At 47.4% G+C, this 19,105-nt stretch overlaps 1 protein-coding gene across 1 annotated transcript in view; it reads left to right on the plus strand.

The window, feature by feature from the left end:
• The window catches only part of CDH13 (cadherin 13), a 961,236-nt gene that overhangs the window by 507,828 nt on the left and 434,303 nt on the right, over window positions 1–19,105 (plus strand). Inside the window, exon 5 of the mRNA XM_080936858.1 lies at window positions 11,141–11,293. Within this exon, the coding sequence (XP_080792984.1) occupies window positions 11,141–11,293 (153 nt within the window). The remainder of the gene's footprint in view (window positions 1–11,140; window positions 11,294–19,105) is intronic.

Here is a 19,105-nt window from a genome sequence, read left to right on the forward strand (position 1 = left end):
GAGATGTTACCCAGCTGATGTGGAGAAGTGGCCATGCGGGGTTCAACAGAGGTCCTCAGAGGGTACCTCTTTCTCTACACCAGGTGGGTCCACAAGGTGGACCATGCCAAGTTGTTTCAACTGTTTCATAACTTCTGCTGTCAACGGCTTCGGCAGCATCTGTTGATGTGCACCAATTGGTTTTCCTCCTGTTGCTATTCTTTAGAGGATGCAGAAGCTGTACCTCCTACTCCAGATCTCCAAGTGGCCAACTGCTTCCCAAGCTTTGCTTTTACTAAGACCGAATCTCTCCCCCCCCCAAGTGTGTCCCCTATCTATCCATGACCTCTGTCATCCTCATACGTTAATGGGACAGAGCCTGCCACATAGCTGGAGCTGGTGGGAGTGATAACCCATGTTGTATGACAGCTATCGAGCAGCTGCACTGACCCAGTATTGTTCTGGAGAAAATAGTAACATCACTTGAGAGGACCCTGCAGCCTACGAAATCCCAACCAGGAGACATCATGTTTAATGCACAATGCATCCTCCAAACATCTCATGGCTTTTGTTGGATCATAGCTGGCATGAACTCTTGTTGACATTCTCTAGAAGACAAGAAAATAAAATAAAAATAAATAGGAGGCCATAGCCTCAGAGGGGGGCAAAGGTATTCATCCAAAATGACCGTGGGTCATCCACGACTTCCTAACATTGATGCAGCAAACTGTTCTGTTCTTAAAAGTATTTATGGGCATGCATGTACACATGTGTTTTGCACACTCAAGTGTGCAGGTATGTTTATGTGTGGTTCATCCGGATTGTTGAATTACATTGGACTACTCAAAATGACCCTCTGGGAGCCCGGGGGTATATCTCTGAACTAAACTCCAAGAAGCAGGACTGCGTTGTCAGAAGTTGATCAATCTTCCTTCAATGGAAGTGGTCATTGTTTGTTGGCTGATTCACTCAGTCCCTTTCTTGTTTGACGATAGTGTCCCTGGCTTCAGCTTTTATTTACATGACTTCGTTATTTATTAACAAAGATCTGAGTGTCTATCATGGGCTGTGCCATGCCCACACCGGTAAATAGAACAGAACTCTCAATGAATGTGAGTCTTTATGTTGAAGCACTTAATATGGACAGTGAAGATAATGGTGCAGTTGCTGAGGGCTCTGGGAAGAATGAAACAGACTAACCGGCCTATGAGGTGTAATGAAAGAAGCCAGTATCTTTACTAAGGTGAAGCAAGGAAGTTGTCACTGAGGTGAGCCAGGTCCAGGGGACTCTGAGGGGCAAGAGGATAACAAGACCCAGAGATGGCCACCATATTCCTGAGGTAATGGCTCAGGGACGGGACTGTGATACTTTGAAAGATGAGCACAGTTGGGATACCTCGGCGAAATCACAAGGTGAGCACAGTTGGGATACCTCGGCGAAATCACAAGGTGAAGGCGCATGGGCACAACCAGCCATGGTGAAGCATGAACTGGGGTGTTTACTGGCCATGTGTGAGTGTGGGCACATGCAAGGCTCTCACTGTTTTCTGAGTCATTCCTGTGGCTTCGCTTTGTCAGACACTCTGCACGTGGACTGGCAGGATGCTTCCTAAGCAGCAGACCCAGAACGTCGCATCCTGTCCCTCTCCATCCCAGTCCTAGGCTTCCGAAAGAAATGATCAAGTCTGACTAGACAGATAGGAGCTTCTGGACCACCAGAGGGCAATAATAGAGGCAGGCCTGAGGGTGACATTTTTAAAATGAGTTTTTAATATATTTGAAATTTCGTACATGTATATAATTTTGATCACATCCTTCCACTGATACCTCCCTCTGGCTCCCCTGTGTGCCAGTCACCTCACCTTCCCTTCAACTTCATTTCCTTTGCGTTATCCTTCCTGTTACTGTTAATAACCCTTGAGTCCAAGGGTATTTCCATCCACTGAGTCATGGAAAACCTACCAGTCTTGACTTCTCCAAAGGAGATCAACTAATGCTATCTCCGGACCTTGGGGGCTTTTCCCACCCATGAGCATGGCACTTGCAGGTGGCGGGGGTAATGGCAGCAGGGTATATAGATGAGGACGAAGGATATGGGGGAGATGTAGTGAAGATTAGAGGTTCAAAGACAGGAGGCAGGAAGGCAACTATGCAGAAGCTGAATGCATGACCGAGGAGACCCAAACCTTTCCTGACATCAAGGTGACGGTGGCGGGGAGGGGTATCTTAGGGTGTTATTGGTGTGAACAGACACCATGACCAAGGCAAGTCATTTAAATGGGGCTGGCTTACAGGTTCAGAGGTTCAGTCCATTATCATCAAGGCCAGAGCATGGCAGTGTTCAGGCAGGCATAGTGCAGGATGAGCTGAGAGTTCCACATTTCCACCAGAAGGAAGCCAGGAACAGACTGAGCATCCTCTGGCACCTAGGAGGAGGGTCTCCAAGATCACCCCCAGAGTGACACACTTCCTCCACACCTTCTAATAATGCCACTCCCGGGGCCAAGCATATGCAAACGGTCTTGGGAGATTTTAATCCGGGTGCTATGGAGTTATTCGGGAGTGTGGCAGCTTCAGCGAATATGGAATCTCAAAACTGTGGATGAGTCCTTCCCACCAAGAGTCCGGCAGAACAGGAATGCCAGGCCTTCAAGTGAACATGGTTGACACTTTATTTACTTTAGATGCTGCTTATTTTCCAAGCCTTAATCTTACACAAGATTAGGGGATAGGAGAAAGGAGGAGTAGGAGGAAAAGGAGGAGGAAGAGGAGGTAGTGTTGAAAGTTTCCATGCAACAGCAGCCAACTTGAATCTCCAGGGAGAGCTGGTGCAATTGCTCCTGTTGATTACTTCCAAACGGGAAAGGCTCCAGGTTCATAAATGCTGATTTTGTTAAGTTGCTTTCTCTAAACTGTAGTTCAAATGAGTGCATAAATATTTGGCTTAACCTTTCTCTGGGAACTGTAAAAAAAAAAAAAAAAAAGCTGATGGCGAATGGATCAGAGAAGCAGAGGGAGATTTGGCAAGTTCGTAAGACACTCAGTGCGTGTATGCATTTCAACATTTCAGCCCTGTCCAGGGGCCTGAATAATTTATTTTCCCCTGAGATGGCAGAAACCATCCTTCATATCACGCCGTTGCTCTGACAAAGCTCAGTAGGGGAGAATTTAAGGATGATGCTTAGGTACAGAGTGGTGGCCCTTTAGATGCATAGAAATCTGGGAAGTGGGACTTCGAGATCCTTCATTCTTACTTTGCCAATGACATGGGCCCAGGGCGAGCATTTCCCATCATGGAAAGTATGTGTGTGTGGGGGGGGGATCCACTTTTGGGGTTCTGTCATTACTGCAGAACCCCTTGCCCACATTCAGCTCTGGTGGATGTTCCTAGCCAGTCTATCCCCATTTCTTACCACTCCTCCGCCTCTGGGTTTCCCAACTTGCTTTTCAAATGCAAAGGCTCATAATGACTCCCTGTGAAGTTCTCTGACAATCGCAGGACCCACTGGAGACCAAAACCACCTATGTTATGCTCCACTCACTCCCTGAGGCTTACCACTGGATCCTCTGATGTCCCAGGCTCAGCAGGCTGTGTTTTTCTCAGAGGTACCTTGGGGAGACTCTGAGATTCATTCTTGGCCGGTGTGTGAGCAACCACTTTGTTCCTCGACCTGGCTGTTGATATATCTACATGGATGGCTGCTGATGCCCTCTTCCTGATGACTGTGAAAGCCATTCAACATGGCCACCAACCTTACAAGCTAATCCAAAAAGAGAGGAATCAGACTGCATAATGTGGGTGAAATTCTAAGTTAAGTGTTGGAAGCTACAGAAGATCCCAACAGTTTTAGGGATTTCCAATCGGCAAGATTCTTTGAAAATTCAAGCTCTGTGCCCATCCAAAGATAAAGTTGGCCAAAGCTCTCTGCTGTGTGGAACACAATGCCTTACAACTTTCATTCTCACCCAATCCTCTCTGTGCTCCTTCATGTGACAAGAAAGACACACAGAAGGAACATGGGCAAAATACCTTGTACCAGATCCAAATGCCACTCTCCAGATGTTTAAAATCCAGAACCTAACATTTAAAAGCAAGGGCAGGGAGGGGATGAGGCATCGGGCCACCAGTAAGAAGAATTCCTAGAAGCAGATAAACGTCAACCACGTGACCTGCTGAGAGAACCTAGTTCACAGTGGAAAGACAGGCACACAGTTGGCACTGAGTCCACACACACCCTCATGTAGCCATCCCTACTACATTTGAGATCCGAAGAGAGGCGATAATCACATCAGAGCACACACACACACACACACACACACACACACACACACACACACGTTCGCAAGTATTAGCATTCATTCACCCCTCAGGGCATCCAGCCAGCACTGCAGGCAGGTACATGGGAACAGTGTGCTCTTTCCATGGCCTTTCTGTAAGCCTAAAATTATCCCTCTTCAAACTGTTAGATATGTATCTGAATATACACATAGTAATTTAAGTGCTTCAATGACACCTGTAATTTAAGCACTCAGAGACGGAGGCAGGAGGATTGATGCAAGGTAGAGGCCAGCCAGAGCTCTCAAAGGACAAAATAGAAAACACACATCACACACACACACGTCACACACATGCATGAACATACACTGTTATAACACATTTACACACATATACTCACACACTTACCACACAACCCCATGCATGAACACACACACACACACACACACACACATACACACACACATACACACACACACACACACACACACACACACACACACACACACACGGGCATAATGCCCATACATGCACAATCACATTCACTCACACAACCACATGCAAAAGAACATGCACACAGTATTATCACATGCTCACATACATTCACACACATATAGTCACATTCACACACATATAGTCACACACACACACATGCAACAACATGCATGAACACACACGGCCATAACACACGCACATGTACACACATACATTCACATATACACAACCACATGCATAAACACACACAGGCATAATACAATCACACACATACACTCATATACACATAACCACATGCATGAGCACACACAGCCATAACACACACACACTTGCATACTTGCACACCAAAAGCCAGTATCTTGCAGAAAACTTGCAGGGGAAAAGCAGAGGGGTCTTTGGTTTCTGATGCCAGAACCCTGGCTCAAGCCCCCTTCTGCCATGGGTACAGCCCAGCCAGAAGTCTCTTTCCCTGGGGACACAGAAGGGTTCTGAATGCAATTTATAGGCTCTTCCAGCAAATTGGCACCTGGGGTCCTCAGTGTTTTTTCTTTTTTCTTTTCTTTTCTCATCATTAACTCTTTTTTCCATTCTAACTCCAGAAGGAGGAAAGGAAAAATAAAATCCTGCTGTGCAGAGACTGTTGAATTTCAAAGGGTAACTGCAAAGCCTGCTAATTGCAAACCTGCTCAGCGGAGTTCAGGGTATTAACAGCTGCTGAGGCTAGCCTGCAGGGTAGATTCTGGCCAGAGGACTGAGTCAGAGGGAAGGAGGAGGAGCCACATGAGACCACATCTGGGCGGACTAAAGAAGCCCTGTGTATCACTGTGAGGGTGATCCGGACATACTTGGGCTGCCAGCACCCACGGCTCAGAGCCACATACAGTGGGTTAAGTCTATCTCTTGCTCAATGAGGCTTGGTGGCCCTGAAACCTCAAACACTCCTCAGGCACTGGAAGGCAGTGGCTGGGGACTGGGTGGCCCTGTCCCTGGGGAGACCTGAGCAAACAAACGGAGATGATGCTCCCGAAAGCTGGCCTCAGTGAGCCAGCCTGGGAGTTCACTGGAGTGACTTGGAGGGACATTGGCAAGGAGCTGCTTGTAGGGGTGCAGACTTTAAAAGGCGGGAGCCCAAAAGCCCAACCCCAGTGGAGGTGGGTGGTGAGTCCCAAAGGGTCCCTGAAGGTGACAACTGAGCACATTGGAGACTCCTCCCGGCAACCCTGGCTGGTCAGCATCCTCCTGGAACAGTTTTCTTCCTCTGTCCTTCTGAAGGGGTCCTGTGTGTCTTCTAAGTTTCGGCTCCCCCTGGCGAAGTTTGTTCAGGACCTAAGTCTCCTATGTTCTCAGCTGTTTTACTATTCTAACCCCACTATATCAGTGTAAAAAACACATAACTCAATTAAATATTTATAAGCTGGACGCCTAGGCTGGGCAGATCTACCACTACAACACTCTAGTCCCCAGCCTTGAGATCTCTTGTTACTTAAGGCTTCTCCGGGTCACTGGTTTTACTTCATCTTCTTTCCACCTCCTCTTCCTCTGTCTCCTTGGTTCCTTGTCTCCTGCCTCCTTCCTCTCTAAAACCTCCAGCCCCACCTTTCCCCTCCACTGTGGACTCACAGGCTCTGGCCTTTATTTGACCAGTTAAAATGGGGAAGAGGTTCATGTGGAATCACCTGAGTATTTAAGTGACCCATTCCTCTAGAGGAAGCAGAATTAGCATCAAAATACAAACAGCACCCCAGCAATTTACAACACTCTCTAAGAGGCAGTATTTCAACCAAGAGGAAATTGCATCACCATTCCAATCAGGAACCAGAATTTCTTCATCTGCAAAGACCAAGTAGGAGCCCAACACAGGAATCCTAAATTCACTTTTCAACAAATTTGTTTTTTCTTTCTTTTCTCTCCTCCCCTTCCCCCTTCCCCACCCCTCCTCTCCTCCCCATCCCTCCCTTCCTTCTCTCTCCCCCTCCCCGACCCCTCCTCTCCTTCTCTCCTTCTCCTCCCTCCCCTTCCTTTCTCCTCCCCTCCCCCACTCCTCTTCATCCCCCCCTCCATTTCCCTTCCCCTCCTCCCTACCTTTCCCCTTCCCATTTCCCTCCTTTCCCCTCCCCCTCCCCTCCCCCTTTCCCTCTCCCTCTCCTGCAGTTTTCATCCTGTAGTTCAGTCTTATGGATCTCAAGTCTGCATTTTGTAGACTGCAATGTCAAATGATGAAACTCAGCAGAGTCTCCCAGTTTCCCCTAAAGGGTGTCCCCAATTCCCGTGTTTTCTCTCCAAGCTCCTCTAAGCCCCACACTGCCTGTGGCCCAGGTGGAACTGGAAGGCTGTGCCTTGGAGATGCGCCCACTCAGCTTCACTGAGCTCCTGGGAAGCAGGCTGGAAGAGTCTCCACTATCATTACGCTTAAGACAGAAAGTGGCAGACCTGGCTGTTTCAAAAGAAGCTTCCAAAAGGCAGTAGTGGGAACCCACTCTAGTGAGAAATGTGTGGGCCGGGGATGGCAGGCTGTCCACAGAAGACAGAGTGGTGCTTGGACTCTAGCTTGATTGTGTAGCAGGGCCCTAAGGGGGCAAGACAAGCAGGGCCAGGGGCTCAGGGCCATGAGACAAGGAGTCTCGTATTTCCTCTAGTCCAGGACAAGCTGATGCTCACCAGGAACCATAGCTCAGGAGATACTCCTGTTGATAGAACAAGCCACTCCCCTTGAGCCTGTGTCCCTTGTGGTTCCTGGAACACTGTACTCCACTGTGGGTGTTCCTTCAGCACACACAGCTCTGAGGACTAGAGGCAGCCTCCAGGTGTAGATTAAAAAAGCTGAGTTGTGAAGAGGAGAGAGAAAGGGAGAGAAAAGAGGGGATGGGGAATAGAAGAAAGAAAAAAACTAAGAGGAGAGGAGGGGGGAAAGGGAGGGGAAGGAAAACAGGGAGAGTGGGAGAGAGAGAGAGAGAGAGAGAGAGAGAGAGAGAGAGAGAGAGAGAGAGAGAGAGAGACCGAGCAATGCTAAACTGGCGCCCAGCATTGGAGGCTGGCTCTGCCCCTGGAGATTATTAAGTCTTTTGATCCATGAGCAGTCACTCATTAAACAGTGTCCCCTCTCTGGAAACTCTGCCTCCATAAGGCCAAGTGGTTCAAGCTCTCTGAGAGAGAAGGAGGCACCGGCCCCGACCTTGTCGGTATAAGGAAAAATCTCCCTGGGAGTTTCCAAGTCTCCAGTTCAGCTTGCTGTAGAGATGCCTGCCCCAGGAGACACATTGAGCTTTGCTTCTTCCAGAAGGTTCTGGGTCCCCAGACCCCACCCTCTTTGAACAAGGAGGAAGGGGAAGAGAACAGAGAGCAGAGATGTCTTTTCCTGGTGGGTTCTCCCCCAAGCCTGTGCGCGGCAGGCCCATGGAAACAGGGTCCCACCTCGGAAGGGGTTACTCCCCAGCTATGGAGGGACACGGGCAAGGTATTCGTTGGCTCAGACTGTCTTCCAGGTTAATGGGACATGCCTCGAGTGTGCCGAGGGGCAGAGAGAGGGCATCTGAATGCACACTGGAGGGAAAGTGATATAAAATAAAGATTATCTAAGTCTCCCAGCTGTCCCCGTCTACCTTGCTGGGGCCACCATGCCCCGGCCCGGAGAAGTCTGAATTTACTTCTTTAAAATGCCAGTCTATTCCCTTAGAAATGGATTCAATTTTATTATCTGGCTAAGATGCCTTTTATGCCTGGGGGGATCCATCTCACCCATGAGCAACAGCGTGATTTTATTGCAATTATTGCTATTGGAATTGCTGTGGTTAGCCCTGATTTATCAGCGCCCCGTCTGTGTGCATCGTTCATGCTTTAGTTTGGGGCTTTTGTACTGAGGACTGAACCTAAGGCCTCAAGCATGTTAGGCAAGGACTCTGAATACCCCTAGCCCTCTTTTCTATGAAGTTTTTATTGATTCTTTGTGAATTTCCCATCATACACCATTCCTCGTCCCTTCATATCTACCCTCTGCCCTTGCAACCTCCCCACTAAAAGAATAAACCTAAAAATATATTAAAATCTAATATACTTATATTTATATCTTATTATTATTTTATTTAATATATTTACTATTAGATATTATATAATATATAAATTTATAGTAAAATATAAATCTTGTATATTAAATATTTTATTGAATATGTAATATGTATACATTATATATTAATATTTATCCGTGGAGCTTGCCATATGTCACACAGTACACACTTCTGCCTACACAGCTTCTACTTGCAAATGTTGGATGCAGTGAATCATTGGTCTGGGTTGAGGCCTCTGGCTTCTGCTACACTATCAATACTGGATCCTCAACATGACTCCTCTGGGATATCCTGTTGTTGCCCTGTGTCACGGTGATCCTGCAGGTTTGGATCCGTAGGACCGGTCCCTTCACCTGTCCTAGCAACTCACAGATAGGGTGGTTGCTGGGGTGAGCCATCTCAAAGCCCTGGATCTGTGATGGGGTAGGAGCTGAGTTGCTCAGCTTGCCAGCCTCCGGGGTCCAGGCCACTGGGGCCAGCTCTCCGTTCTTACAACCTTCAGGCCTGCTCACTCAAGCCCCTAACCTGCCTTTTAATGCCATATTTTGTGATAGGGTCTTACCAAGGTGTTCGACCTTTAAACCTGAGATCCTTCTGCCTCAGCCTCCTCTGTGGCTATGATTATAGACCCGGCCACCACACCCTGCTCTACTGTTCCTTCACGTCCTCAACCTCCCTTCCCATGCTCGATCACCCAGAACTAAAGGGTGATTGTCCCCACTTTCCACCCGATGAAATTGGGAGCAAAGACCTGTGTTTGAAGATAGGGTTGTAACATGTTTACATGAAGACAGGAATGTATTTGCTCAGCTGGGCAATGTGGTGGACCCTGGCCTCAACCAGAAGGGCAAGAAGCGGCGGGTCTTTGATCATCCAAAGCCTTTAAGCAGGGGATGGGGACTCAGAAAAGGACCTGAGATGACTTAACTCCAGTGAGATCATGATTGAAATGTCTTTTTATCAAAATGTATCCTCCATCTTGTTATCGGTCCTATTTTCCATTAATCTTAATTCAAATGGAGATGATTGGTGTTTAATTAAAACCTTAAGTATATTTCAATAGAGAACATTTTAAGTGAAAAAAATGAAAATGCAAGAAAACCTACCTGTCTTGCGGAATTGTTTTGATGTGCCTCCACTGGTCCTGCCACTAACCCACCATTGATGCTCATCCTATCTTAGGCACTACTGCCACCCGGTGCCTGTGTGCGGAATTGCAGGCTTGGTACTCGCTGCACTGCCCCGGGAGGGTGAGACTTAAATAGACACCTGCTCTTGTATGAAGTAGTTACAACAGGCTGCACATCCGCCTTCTTTTATCTGTGCCTCCCCAATATCTACTGTGCTCATGGCCTTTACTCTGTTTTTGTTATATCCAAATTAACGATGGCAACTCTGGTAACACAGGAACACGAGAGATGGATGAATGTGATACCCGAGTGTGACTCAGAACTAGCTTGTGCAAGCATCAGCTCCCCTCTTCCACGGCACAGTCCCACACGCCATATTTTGACCTCCATATTTTAACCCTTACCTCCCCTCAACTCCCCTCTGCTCAAAGTGTGCTCACAACTCACCGTTTCCTGGAATTTTCTAGGTGTTCCCTCTCCTGCCCGCTGCCCCTGACTTTACTATTCCTTGTGCTTGGAAGGGCCTCCCTCTACAGACGGTCAGACCAAGGTCGACAGCCACAAAGAGCAGTATGGCACAGCAGTGTCTGGAAATGTGGGAACGATGGTTTCCAATCTCATTTTCATCTGTTTAAGAGCAGTGGCCAGAGTCAGCTTCAATACCGTACCGCTGTGGTTCTACCCATTCAACAAACAAACAAACTCAGGGTAGTTTTTTTTTTTTTTTTTTCCCAAAGTCCCATTCCCAGCACCGTTTAAAAGTATGAAGAGGTACAGGAGAGTCCCTCCGAAAAGCCTGGCACACAGGGGAGCTGTGAGGCATGTGGCAACTAGCAACAAAGATGTGAACCTTGCTCAGTGCCTGCCCAGTGTGTGACTGGTGGCTAAGTGGCTTCTGCTTGCTTGCAGAGAAAACCAGATTTCCTTCCTCCAATAAAAACAATGCAAGTTTCCCCAATACCCACCCGCCTTGCCCCATTACCCGGGTCTCTCCAGTATTGCTAAGCCTCCCCAGCTGGAAGTAGCAACCATTTGCATGAACCAGGCAGAGCAACGATGCTGTTCTGGGCAAGATTGCTTTTGGCTAATCGGCACCTGACACTAGTGGGTTGGTCACCAAGGGGGTGTGGGTATGTCTATGATGGGCTTTCTCCATGCCTTTCAGACAGCCTTAAATGTCACTCTGTTTCTCTGAACAGGTAGTCGATAGTGACAGACCCGAAGGGTCCAAATTCCGGCTCACCGGGAGGGGAGTGGATCAAGACCCGAAAGGAACTTTCAGAATCAATGAGAACACAGGAAGCGTCTCTGTGACACGGACCCTGGACAGAGAAACGATCGCCACTTATCAAGTGAGTCCTGGGTGCCTGCTCACCCTGTGCGTAGAGATGTGGATTTCAAAGCATTTTCTTTGCACTGAGCCGATTATTTCTGTGCCTCATCAAACTCGAGAAAGTGTGGCTCGAGGTGCTTGTGGAAGAACAAAAGGGGGGAGTGACAGTGAGGGGGGTCCCTAGCTCATCAGCAGAGCCACTGGGCCTGTGTCACTCTTTGGGTTGTAGAGACCAATGGGAGAGATGCCGGAGGCACCTCAGAGGAGGTCAAAACCCTGAGGCCAAGCCTGGCTTTCAGAGGCCTGTGCTCTGACTAACCGTGATAAGTACAAAGCCGAAGACAAGATAATCCTGCTTTTAGGCGTTTATCCTGATGGAATCTGAAGGAGTTAGTGCCGTTTTGTACAATGTAGGCCATGGTCCTTAGGGTGGAGCAGGATGAATTAGTGAGCTGCAGGAGGGTGCTTGCATTGGGGTGTTAAGGAAGGCAGCTTCCTGCAGCATTTACAATAGCATGTCGGGGGCTGGCGTGGGAGCTCAGTGGTCAGAGCACTTGCTGCTCTTCCAAGGACTGACTTTAGTTGCCAGCATTTATATTAAGCAGCTCACGACCACCCGTAACTCCAATTCCAGGGGAGCTAATGCCCTCCCTTGACCTCCATGGGCACTCTATGCACGCAAACACACATACACAGGAACACACACAGAAAAATAGAAGACAAATCTATAAATTATCTGTGAAGAAGGATCGTGTGGAAACAGAGTAGTTACACGGGAATAGTCAAGACAAGAAACAGAAGACAAACACATATGGTGTCATTGCTAAGAAGCGCTCGCTTGCGTGCAATAGGACAGGTGTGCCTTTAGAGCCACGGTAACAGAAAAATCAAGGAAATGTGTAAAATTAAATACCCAGAGATGAACGAGAAAACTAAATACAGAAAAAGTCATTGATGCTTAGTGTGGGCATCTCCTTGGGAACGGTGCTTTTATGCTCTCGACGTGGTCGCTCTGTGAATGTGCTATGTGCCGGGACTTGTTTTAAGCGTGTAATTTGTTTCGTGCAATTTGATTCTCCGAACAGTTTATAAGTAAATCATATTACCGCCTTATTTTCTAATGAAGAAATAGAATTTGTCTTGTGAACACAGACCTCTTGGATGTTGCCAGCTTGGGTGGGGTGGGGGGGTTCCATCTTGATGGGCTTCTCCCTAGTCTGTGCTAGTCTGTTGGTGTCGTATACAAATGGTTCCAATGATTAAAGTCACGTGAAAAAGAAGAGGAAGGAGAAAAATCAGAGTTGGCAATTGTGCTTGAGGCTGTGGATTTTGGTCCTCTTGCCTGCTCATCTTTTTCTTTGTGAGTTTCAGTAAAAAAATGCCCGGCCACAGTCACGGGAGGCATCTACGGCTGGCCACGTGTTGTGTTGTGAGGTCCCCGTCCAGCAGGCTCCATGTCCCCAGGCATCATGGTCTTGGTCCCAGGAAGATGGATGCCTTTGAGTTCTTATGCCAGGGGCTTTCTGAACACTTTATGAACAGGAGAAAGCTCCGGTCAGTGTGTACTAAAGAGGAGCTGTTTGCACCAACGGGAAGTCTGGCTACTGTAAAAAAAAAAAATCTGACGCTAGGCCCATAGGAGTCACTGACTGTGACATTAGCCAGGGATGACTTGTCCGGTGTCTGTGAGAGGCCCCACCTTCTCTCCCCACACCCGTCATGGGATATGTGTGAGGTGGCAAAGCCAGGGAACTGAGGCAGGGTCTGGTGAATTTGATCACTTCTGACCTCAGTGGCTAAGAGTGGAGGGATCAGAAAAACAAACCCTGTCACACAGATCTTAGTAGCAATGCTTCTTCCTGAGCCACGTGAGCTAGGAACTTTCTCTAATCTTGCTCCTACAAGGCACAGAGAATAGCAGGTCCCTCTCCATACAAGGCAAAATGGGTTTCTTTCTGCAAACACTTGGCACAGTGCCCAGCATGTAGCAGATACTCCTAAATCAGAGCCACTCTTGGGTGGCATCGTTTTCCTGAACGTCTTAAGTTCTACAGTTTTCTAACACGTTTGACCTGTTGACATACATCCGACACACACAACAAGGTCTACTGTAAACAAGAGTCATGGTTGCTCTGCCTCTCCGTGAAATATCAAAGGGATTCGGGGGTGAAGTCAGAGATGTTAAAGGAAGAGAAAAAGGTCTACCAGGGACCATCTGTCTGTACCTGGAAGCTCAGATTATGAGATGGGGGGAATGAGAATTGGTGAGGTATCTTCCTTTGAAGCGCTGCCTACAGATATTAGTGAATAGGAGGTATTGTATCCAAGGCCATGCTGGTGTTTGTGGGGTCCAGGATTGGTTTATGGAATGTCATCCTGCTGGGAGTCTGTAACATCCAAGTGAAGATGCTGGGAACCACATGTTTGGCTCCTCCTCAGTGTGAGCTTTCACCTTAGGTGACAGTGGGCTTTATCTTCAGGTGCACTGAGAAAGATCAGTAGGAGGGGGGATTGGGGGGACAGTCACAACAGTTTTTGGGGCTCAGGTCATCAGGCAGCATTAAACCCACGACCAGTGGTTTGTTTCAGAAACTCCAGCTGAAGGCTTCTCTCAGAACTTCCGGGTTGTATTATAGCCATGTGGTGTATTGTAGGGTCCCCACCCATTCGTAGGTCCCATGCCTCTGAGAATCATGGGTTTTGGTTTCAGGAGGATGAAGATGGATGGATGGCAAAGCTGTAACCTTTGACTCTTAGGGGACTTTGTTCCACACAGACTTGGCAGCCTGGGTTCTCATGTCCCATCTCCCCAAGCTTTAGCTCTTCCTTTCAGTCTCCCTTCTGTTTCCTTCTATCCCGGAGGTAGAGCCAGGTACTGTTGTAGGGCTATCCTCGGACACAGGGTGGTGTCCATCCTGCCTATTTCAAACCCACTTGGGAAGTAACTTCCTGTCTTGAAGACTGAGGCCAGACCCATTCTGGTTGTGACAGTCGGCACGGCTGGGAACTGAGTGGCTTCTTCAAAGCACATATCTTAGATCTCCACACTCCCCTGGGCTTTAGCTTCTATTATCCCAAGCTTCAGACGCAGGGAGCGTGTGGGTGTCTGTATTGACATCATAATTACTTTCATATAGCTGTTGTTTGTTTTGGCGTTAAATAATACTGTTCATGTAGAAGCACAGATCTGGGAGCCAATAGTCTCCCCAAATCCAACCAGAAGACACTCTGATGGAAGTCAAGGGTGCTGTCAAATAAGACATTACTTGGGATACAGTCGTCCCTGACCCTCAATGGATGCCAGTATCAAAAGCTACCATTTTTAAACACAGTGCTGCAGATAGCTGGGAACATCCCCCTGCACACGTTCTCATTTGTCCCACACAGGAGACAGAAGAAGCAAGAGATACCAATAAAAAGGAGCCGAGCAGGCCTTCTGTAATCCTAGCTACCCAGGAGGCTGAGGCAGAGGGATCACAGGTTGAAGGCCAGTTAGAGATACAGAGTGAATTCAAAACCAATCTGGACAATCCAGTGAGATCCTGTCTCAAATAACAACTCAGAAAGAAGGCTGGAGAAAAGACTGAAGGAGCTGAAGGGGTTTGCAACCCCATAAGTACAACAATATCAACCAACCAGAGCTCCCCGGGACTAAACCACTATCCAAAGATTACACAGGAGGGACCCATGGCTCCAGCTGCATATGTAGCAGAGGATGACCTTTGCATCAGTGGGAGGAGAAGCCCCTGGTCCTGCTAAGGCTCCATGCTCTAGTGTAGTGTCAAAGTGGGGAGATGGGAGAAGATGGGTGGGTGAGGGAACACCCTCATAGAAGCAGGGGGAGAAGGAAGGGAAAGAGGATTTATGGAAGGAAAACCAGGAAAGGGATAACATTTGGAATGTAAATAAAATATATCCAATAAAAATTTTAAAAAAGAAAGAAAGCCTAGATACAGTTCAGTGGCAGAGGCACCTGGACCCTATTCAGTTAGAAGAAAGGAGGCAGGAAGATAAAGAAAGGGAGGGAGGGAGGAAGGGAGGGAGGGAGGGAGGGAGGAAGGAAGGAAGGAAGGAAGGGAGAGAAAGGAAGGAAGGAAGGGAGAGAAAGGAAGGAAAGAGTGAGAGAAAGAGAAGAGAGAGGAGAGGGAGGGCAGGATAAAGGATGGATGGATGGAGGGAGGGAGGGAGGAAGTGAGGGAGGGAAAGGGAGAGCAGGAAGTGAGGGAAGAAGAAAGAAGGAAACATGTTGCCAACTTCTTCAAGGACTCAAAGTTCTTGTGTGTGTTAGAATCAAGATTCATACAAGTTTCCCAACAGCTCCAAAGCTTTGCTTCTAAGTCCCTCTTCCCACTTTTATCCCCAACTAGACTTTAACATGGGACCCAGATTCCTTAGCCCCATTCCTAGGACCTATCTGAATTAGGCTGAGAGAGGGTCTGACTGTTCTATCCCATTCTGTGACTGCCTGCCACCCTACCACAGTCCCCTGCCCCAGTGCCCAGAAGGGCTTCCTGTGGTTCTGACCTGAAGTGGCACCTGGCAAGATAATTTAGCTCTTGCAGTCTTGGGAGCTGACATATTAATGCAAAGCCTCCTGAAATATCACTCATTATTATGCGTTTTGCCAGTGTTTGAGTGATTTGTGAACTCCTCATTGGAATAAAGTACTGTAAATGATTCATGAATGACCAAGTTTATGAAATTCTATAAAAATATTAGTGGGTGGTAATGATTCTCTCTCACTGTGAATGGAATCTTCTGGAGGCTAATTTGTCAATATGGGAAGCCAGGAATGGAGAGGGAGATGGAATCAGGCAAGTGAGGGTCCTGGTGGAAGACTTGGAATGGTCACCATGGGGATGCAGGGTATGAGGCAGGACAGGAAGCATGGCAGATTGATGTAAAAGGCACATGTCACCCTGACCAGGTCTGCATAGTAGAAGTTGCACAGACAACTGGGTGAGAAAAGAGGGTAGTGTTTGGAAATAAAATGGGAATTGACTTTACAGTGCACCTACTGTGTTCCTGACTGCCTAGTAGGATCTTCTATTGCTCTCTCTGTTGCTGCAGCAAAACACATAACAAGAAGCAACTTAAAGGTAGAAGGGTTTGTTCTGGCTTACAGTTTAAGGGAATGATTTCACATTCAAGCCATTATAGTCCCTGATGTATACAGACCCATAAAGAGTGTTTAATATATTTGCCAATAATAAATATGTTGGCTGAAGACCAGTGGGGTTTCTAAGATGGAGTGTTATATTGATGTTGGTACCAACATTTCACGAACATTTACAGTATACCAGGGCCCACCATAAATATTTATGACTATCTCATTTGATGTCACAAACATGAGCTTGATGCTTACATGCTTGGCTTTGCTTGCTGTGGCAAAAGTCCCCGGCCAAGACAACTTAGGGAAGGGGTGATTTTGACTTGCAGTTTGAAGAGATGAGCATGGCAGCAGGAACAAGAGGCATCTGGTCACACTCCATCCACAGTCAAGGAGCAGAGAGAGACAGATGCTGGTGCTCAGGAGGCTCAGCCTACTTGATTCAGTTTTGGACCCCAGACTATAGGATGGTGACTCCCATATCAAAATGGGTCTTTCCTTCCATGTTAAAAGTCTTTGGAAACACTGTTGCACATGAACCAAGAAGTGAGACTCCTAGGTGATTCCAAAGCTAGGCAGTCTGACAATATGTTTCATGGCGTGTATAGAGCAGGCAATTGGGACTCCTGGGTTCTTGATCTCTACCTTAGTTACTTTCTTATTGCTGCTACACACCGGATACAATGACTAAGGCAACTTGTCAAGGACAGCTTTTAGCTGGGCCTATGAGATAACAGCAAAGGCATGATGGTGGGAACAGCTGGGAGCTTACATCGTGGTCCACAGGAGCTGAGAGTGTACACTAGGGATGGCAGAAGTATTTTGGAACTTCAATGTCCACTCCCAGTCAAACACCACACCTCCTCCAATTAAAGCCATGTCTCCTAATCTTTCCAATGATTACACCTACCAGAGACCAAGTATTCACATAGATGAGCCTACGGGGGCCTTTTTTATTCATGCCACCACAGCCTCAGGACATGGGAGAACCTCAGCATCAAACACACACCCACATTTCCTCCTAAGCAACATATCCTCCTTTGAATCAAGTTCTCAGTCAGATGGTTAAGAATGTGGCCAAAAAATTGGGATGCTCCCAACACTCCAATTTCCTTGCTTGTATGTCTTCTTTCAGTCATGGTACCTGCCTTACCTCTAACCACTGCGTAGCTCCAAGACAATTCAATGCAAGGTGACTGCATAAGCAAAAAGGGCTGCTTCTATCTGGAAATAGATCTATCTTAAAGTTTAAGACCATAAGACATTTGAGAGGTACAGATACATCTAGGCTGGGGAGTTATTAGGGTATTATCTTGTTTATAATGATATCCATGCCATGCTTGCATGGTGTACCTAACATTTTCATAGGATTGAACTATTCTTGGTGGTATTTGAACTTGGAAAGCTCCCCAGCCTTTCACTGTGGGGTCAGTAATCTAAGTCTTCTTCATCCTCCAGTTTGGCCACTTCTTTGGCTACTTTGGGGTCACCAAAAAAGTCTCCTTAGAGTCCTTTACAGAAAGAATGGATGTATCAAAGGATACAAGTACCCAACAGGATGCCACCAGACCCAAATAACCGGGCTGGTACAGCCAGAGCAGGTGTCGTGACAGAAAATGTTCCAATCGCTTCAATGGGAAGCTTCTCAGCCTGAGCCCTAGTGACATTTGGGGCTGGCCCGAGCTCTATAGGGTATTCAGTGGTGACACCTAAGTCTTAACAGTCAAATATAACTCCATGGTGTTCCAGTTGTCTTGGACTACAGGCAGAATGCCCCCCACACGGTAGAGCCATAGTAGCCACTGCTAACACCTAGACATGCAGCTTTGAATCAACCTTGCTCAGAGCTGCATGTGGCATCTCTGCTCCCTCAACTATCTGCCTTTGCAAAACTCCATGACTTGTCATCATAACTGCTTCGTGTCCATCACTCCTGTGTCCAAGATGCACGTGGACACACCTGTGTCCATCTCACACACAGATGATGGATCCCACACACCTGATGGATCTCACACTCTAGTTGGTGGATCTCACACTCTAGTTGATGGATCTCACACTCTAGCTGATGGATTTCACACTCTAGTTGGTGGATCTCACACTCTAGTTGGTGGATCTCATACTCTAGTTGGTGGATCTCACACTCTAGTTGATGGATCTCCCACTCTAGCTGATGGATCTCACACTCTAGTTGGTGGATCTCACACTCTAGTTAATGGATCTCACACTCTAGCTGATGGATCTCACACTCTAGTTGGTGGATCTCACACTCTAGTTGATGGATCTCACACTCTAGCTGATGGATCTCACACTCTAGCTGATGGATGTCACACTCTAGCTGATGGATCTCACACTCCTGCTGATGGATCTCACACTGTAGCTGATGGATCTCACACTCTAGCTGATGGATCTCACACTCTAGTTGATGGATCCCACACAGCTGATGGATCTCACACAGCTGATGGATCCCACACTCTAGCTGATGGATCCCACACTCTAGCTAATGGATCCCACACTCTAGCTGATGGTTCTCACACAGCTGATGGATCTCACATTCCAGCTGATGGACCCCGTACTCGTTTAGTTTTCTGGGGTGGCTAGTGCAGGACCAGGCACCATCATCAACTCAGCATCTGTTATGCCACAGTAGTGTGTCTCTGATCCTGCCATTTGGAGTTTTGTTGGTCTGTTTGCCTGAAGCCAGTCTCTCTTTGTATGGTCCAG

Source organism: Micromys minutus (genome assembly GCF_963924665.1).
Source record: "Micromys minutus genome assembly, chromosome: 24".
NCBI classification, from domain to species: Eukaryota; Metazoa; Chordata; class Mammalia; order Rodentia; family Muridae; genus Micromys; species Micromys minutus.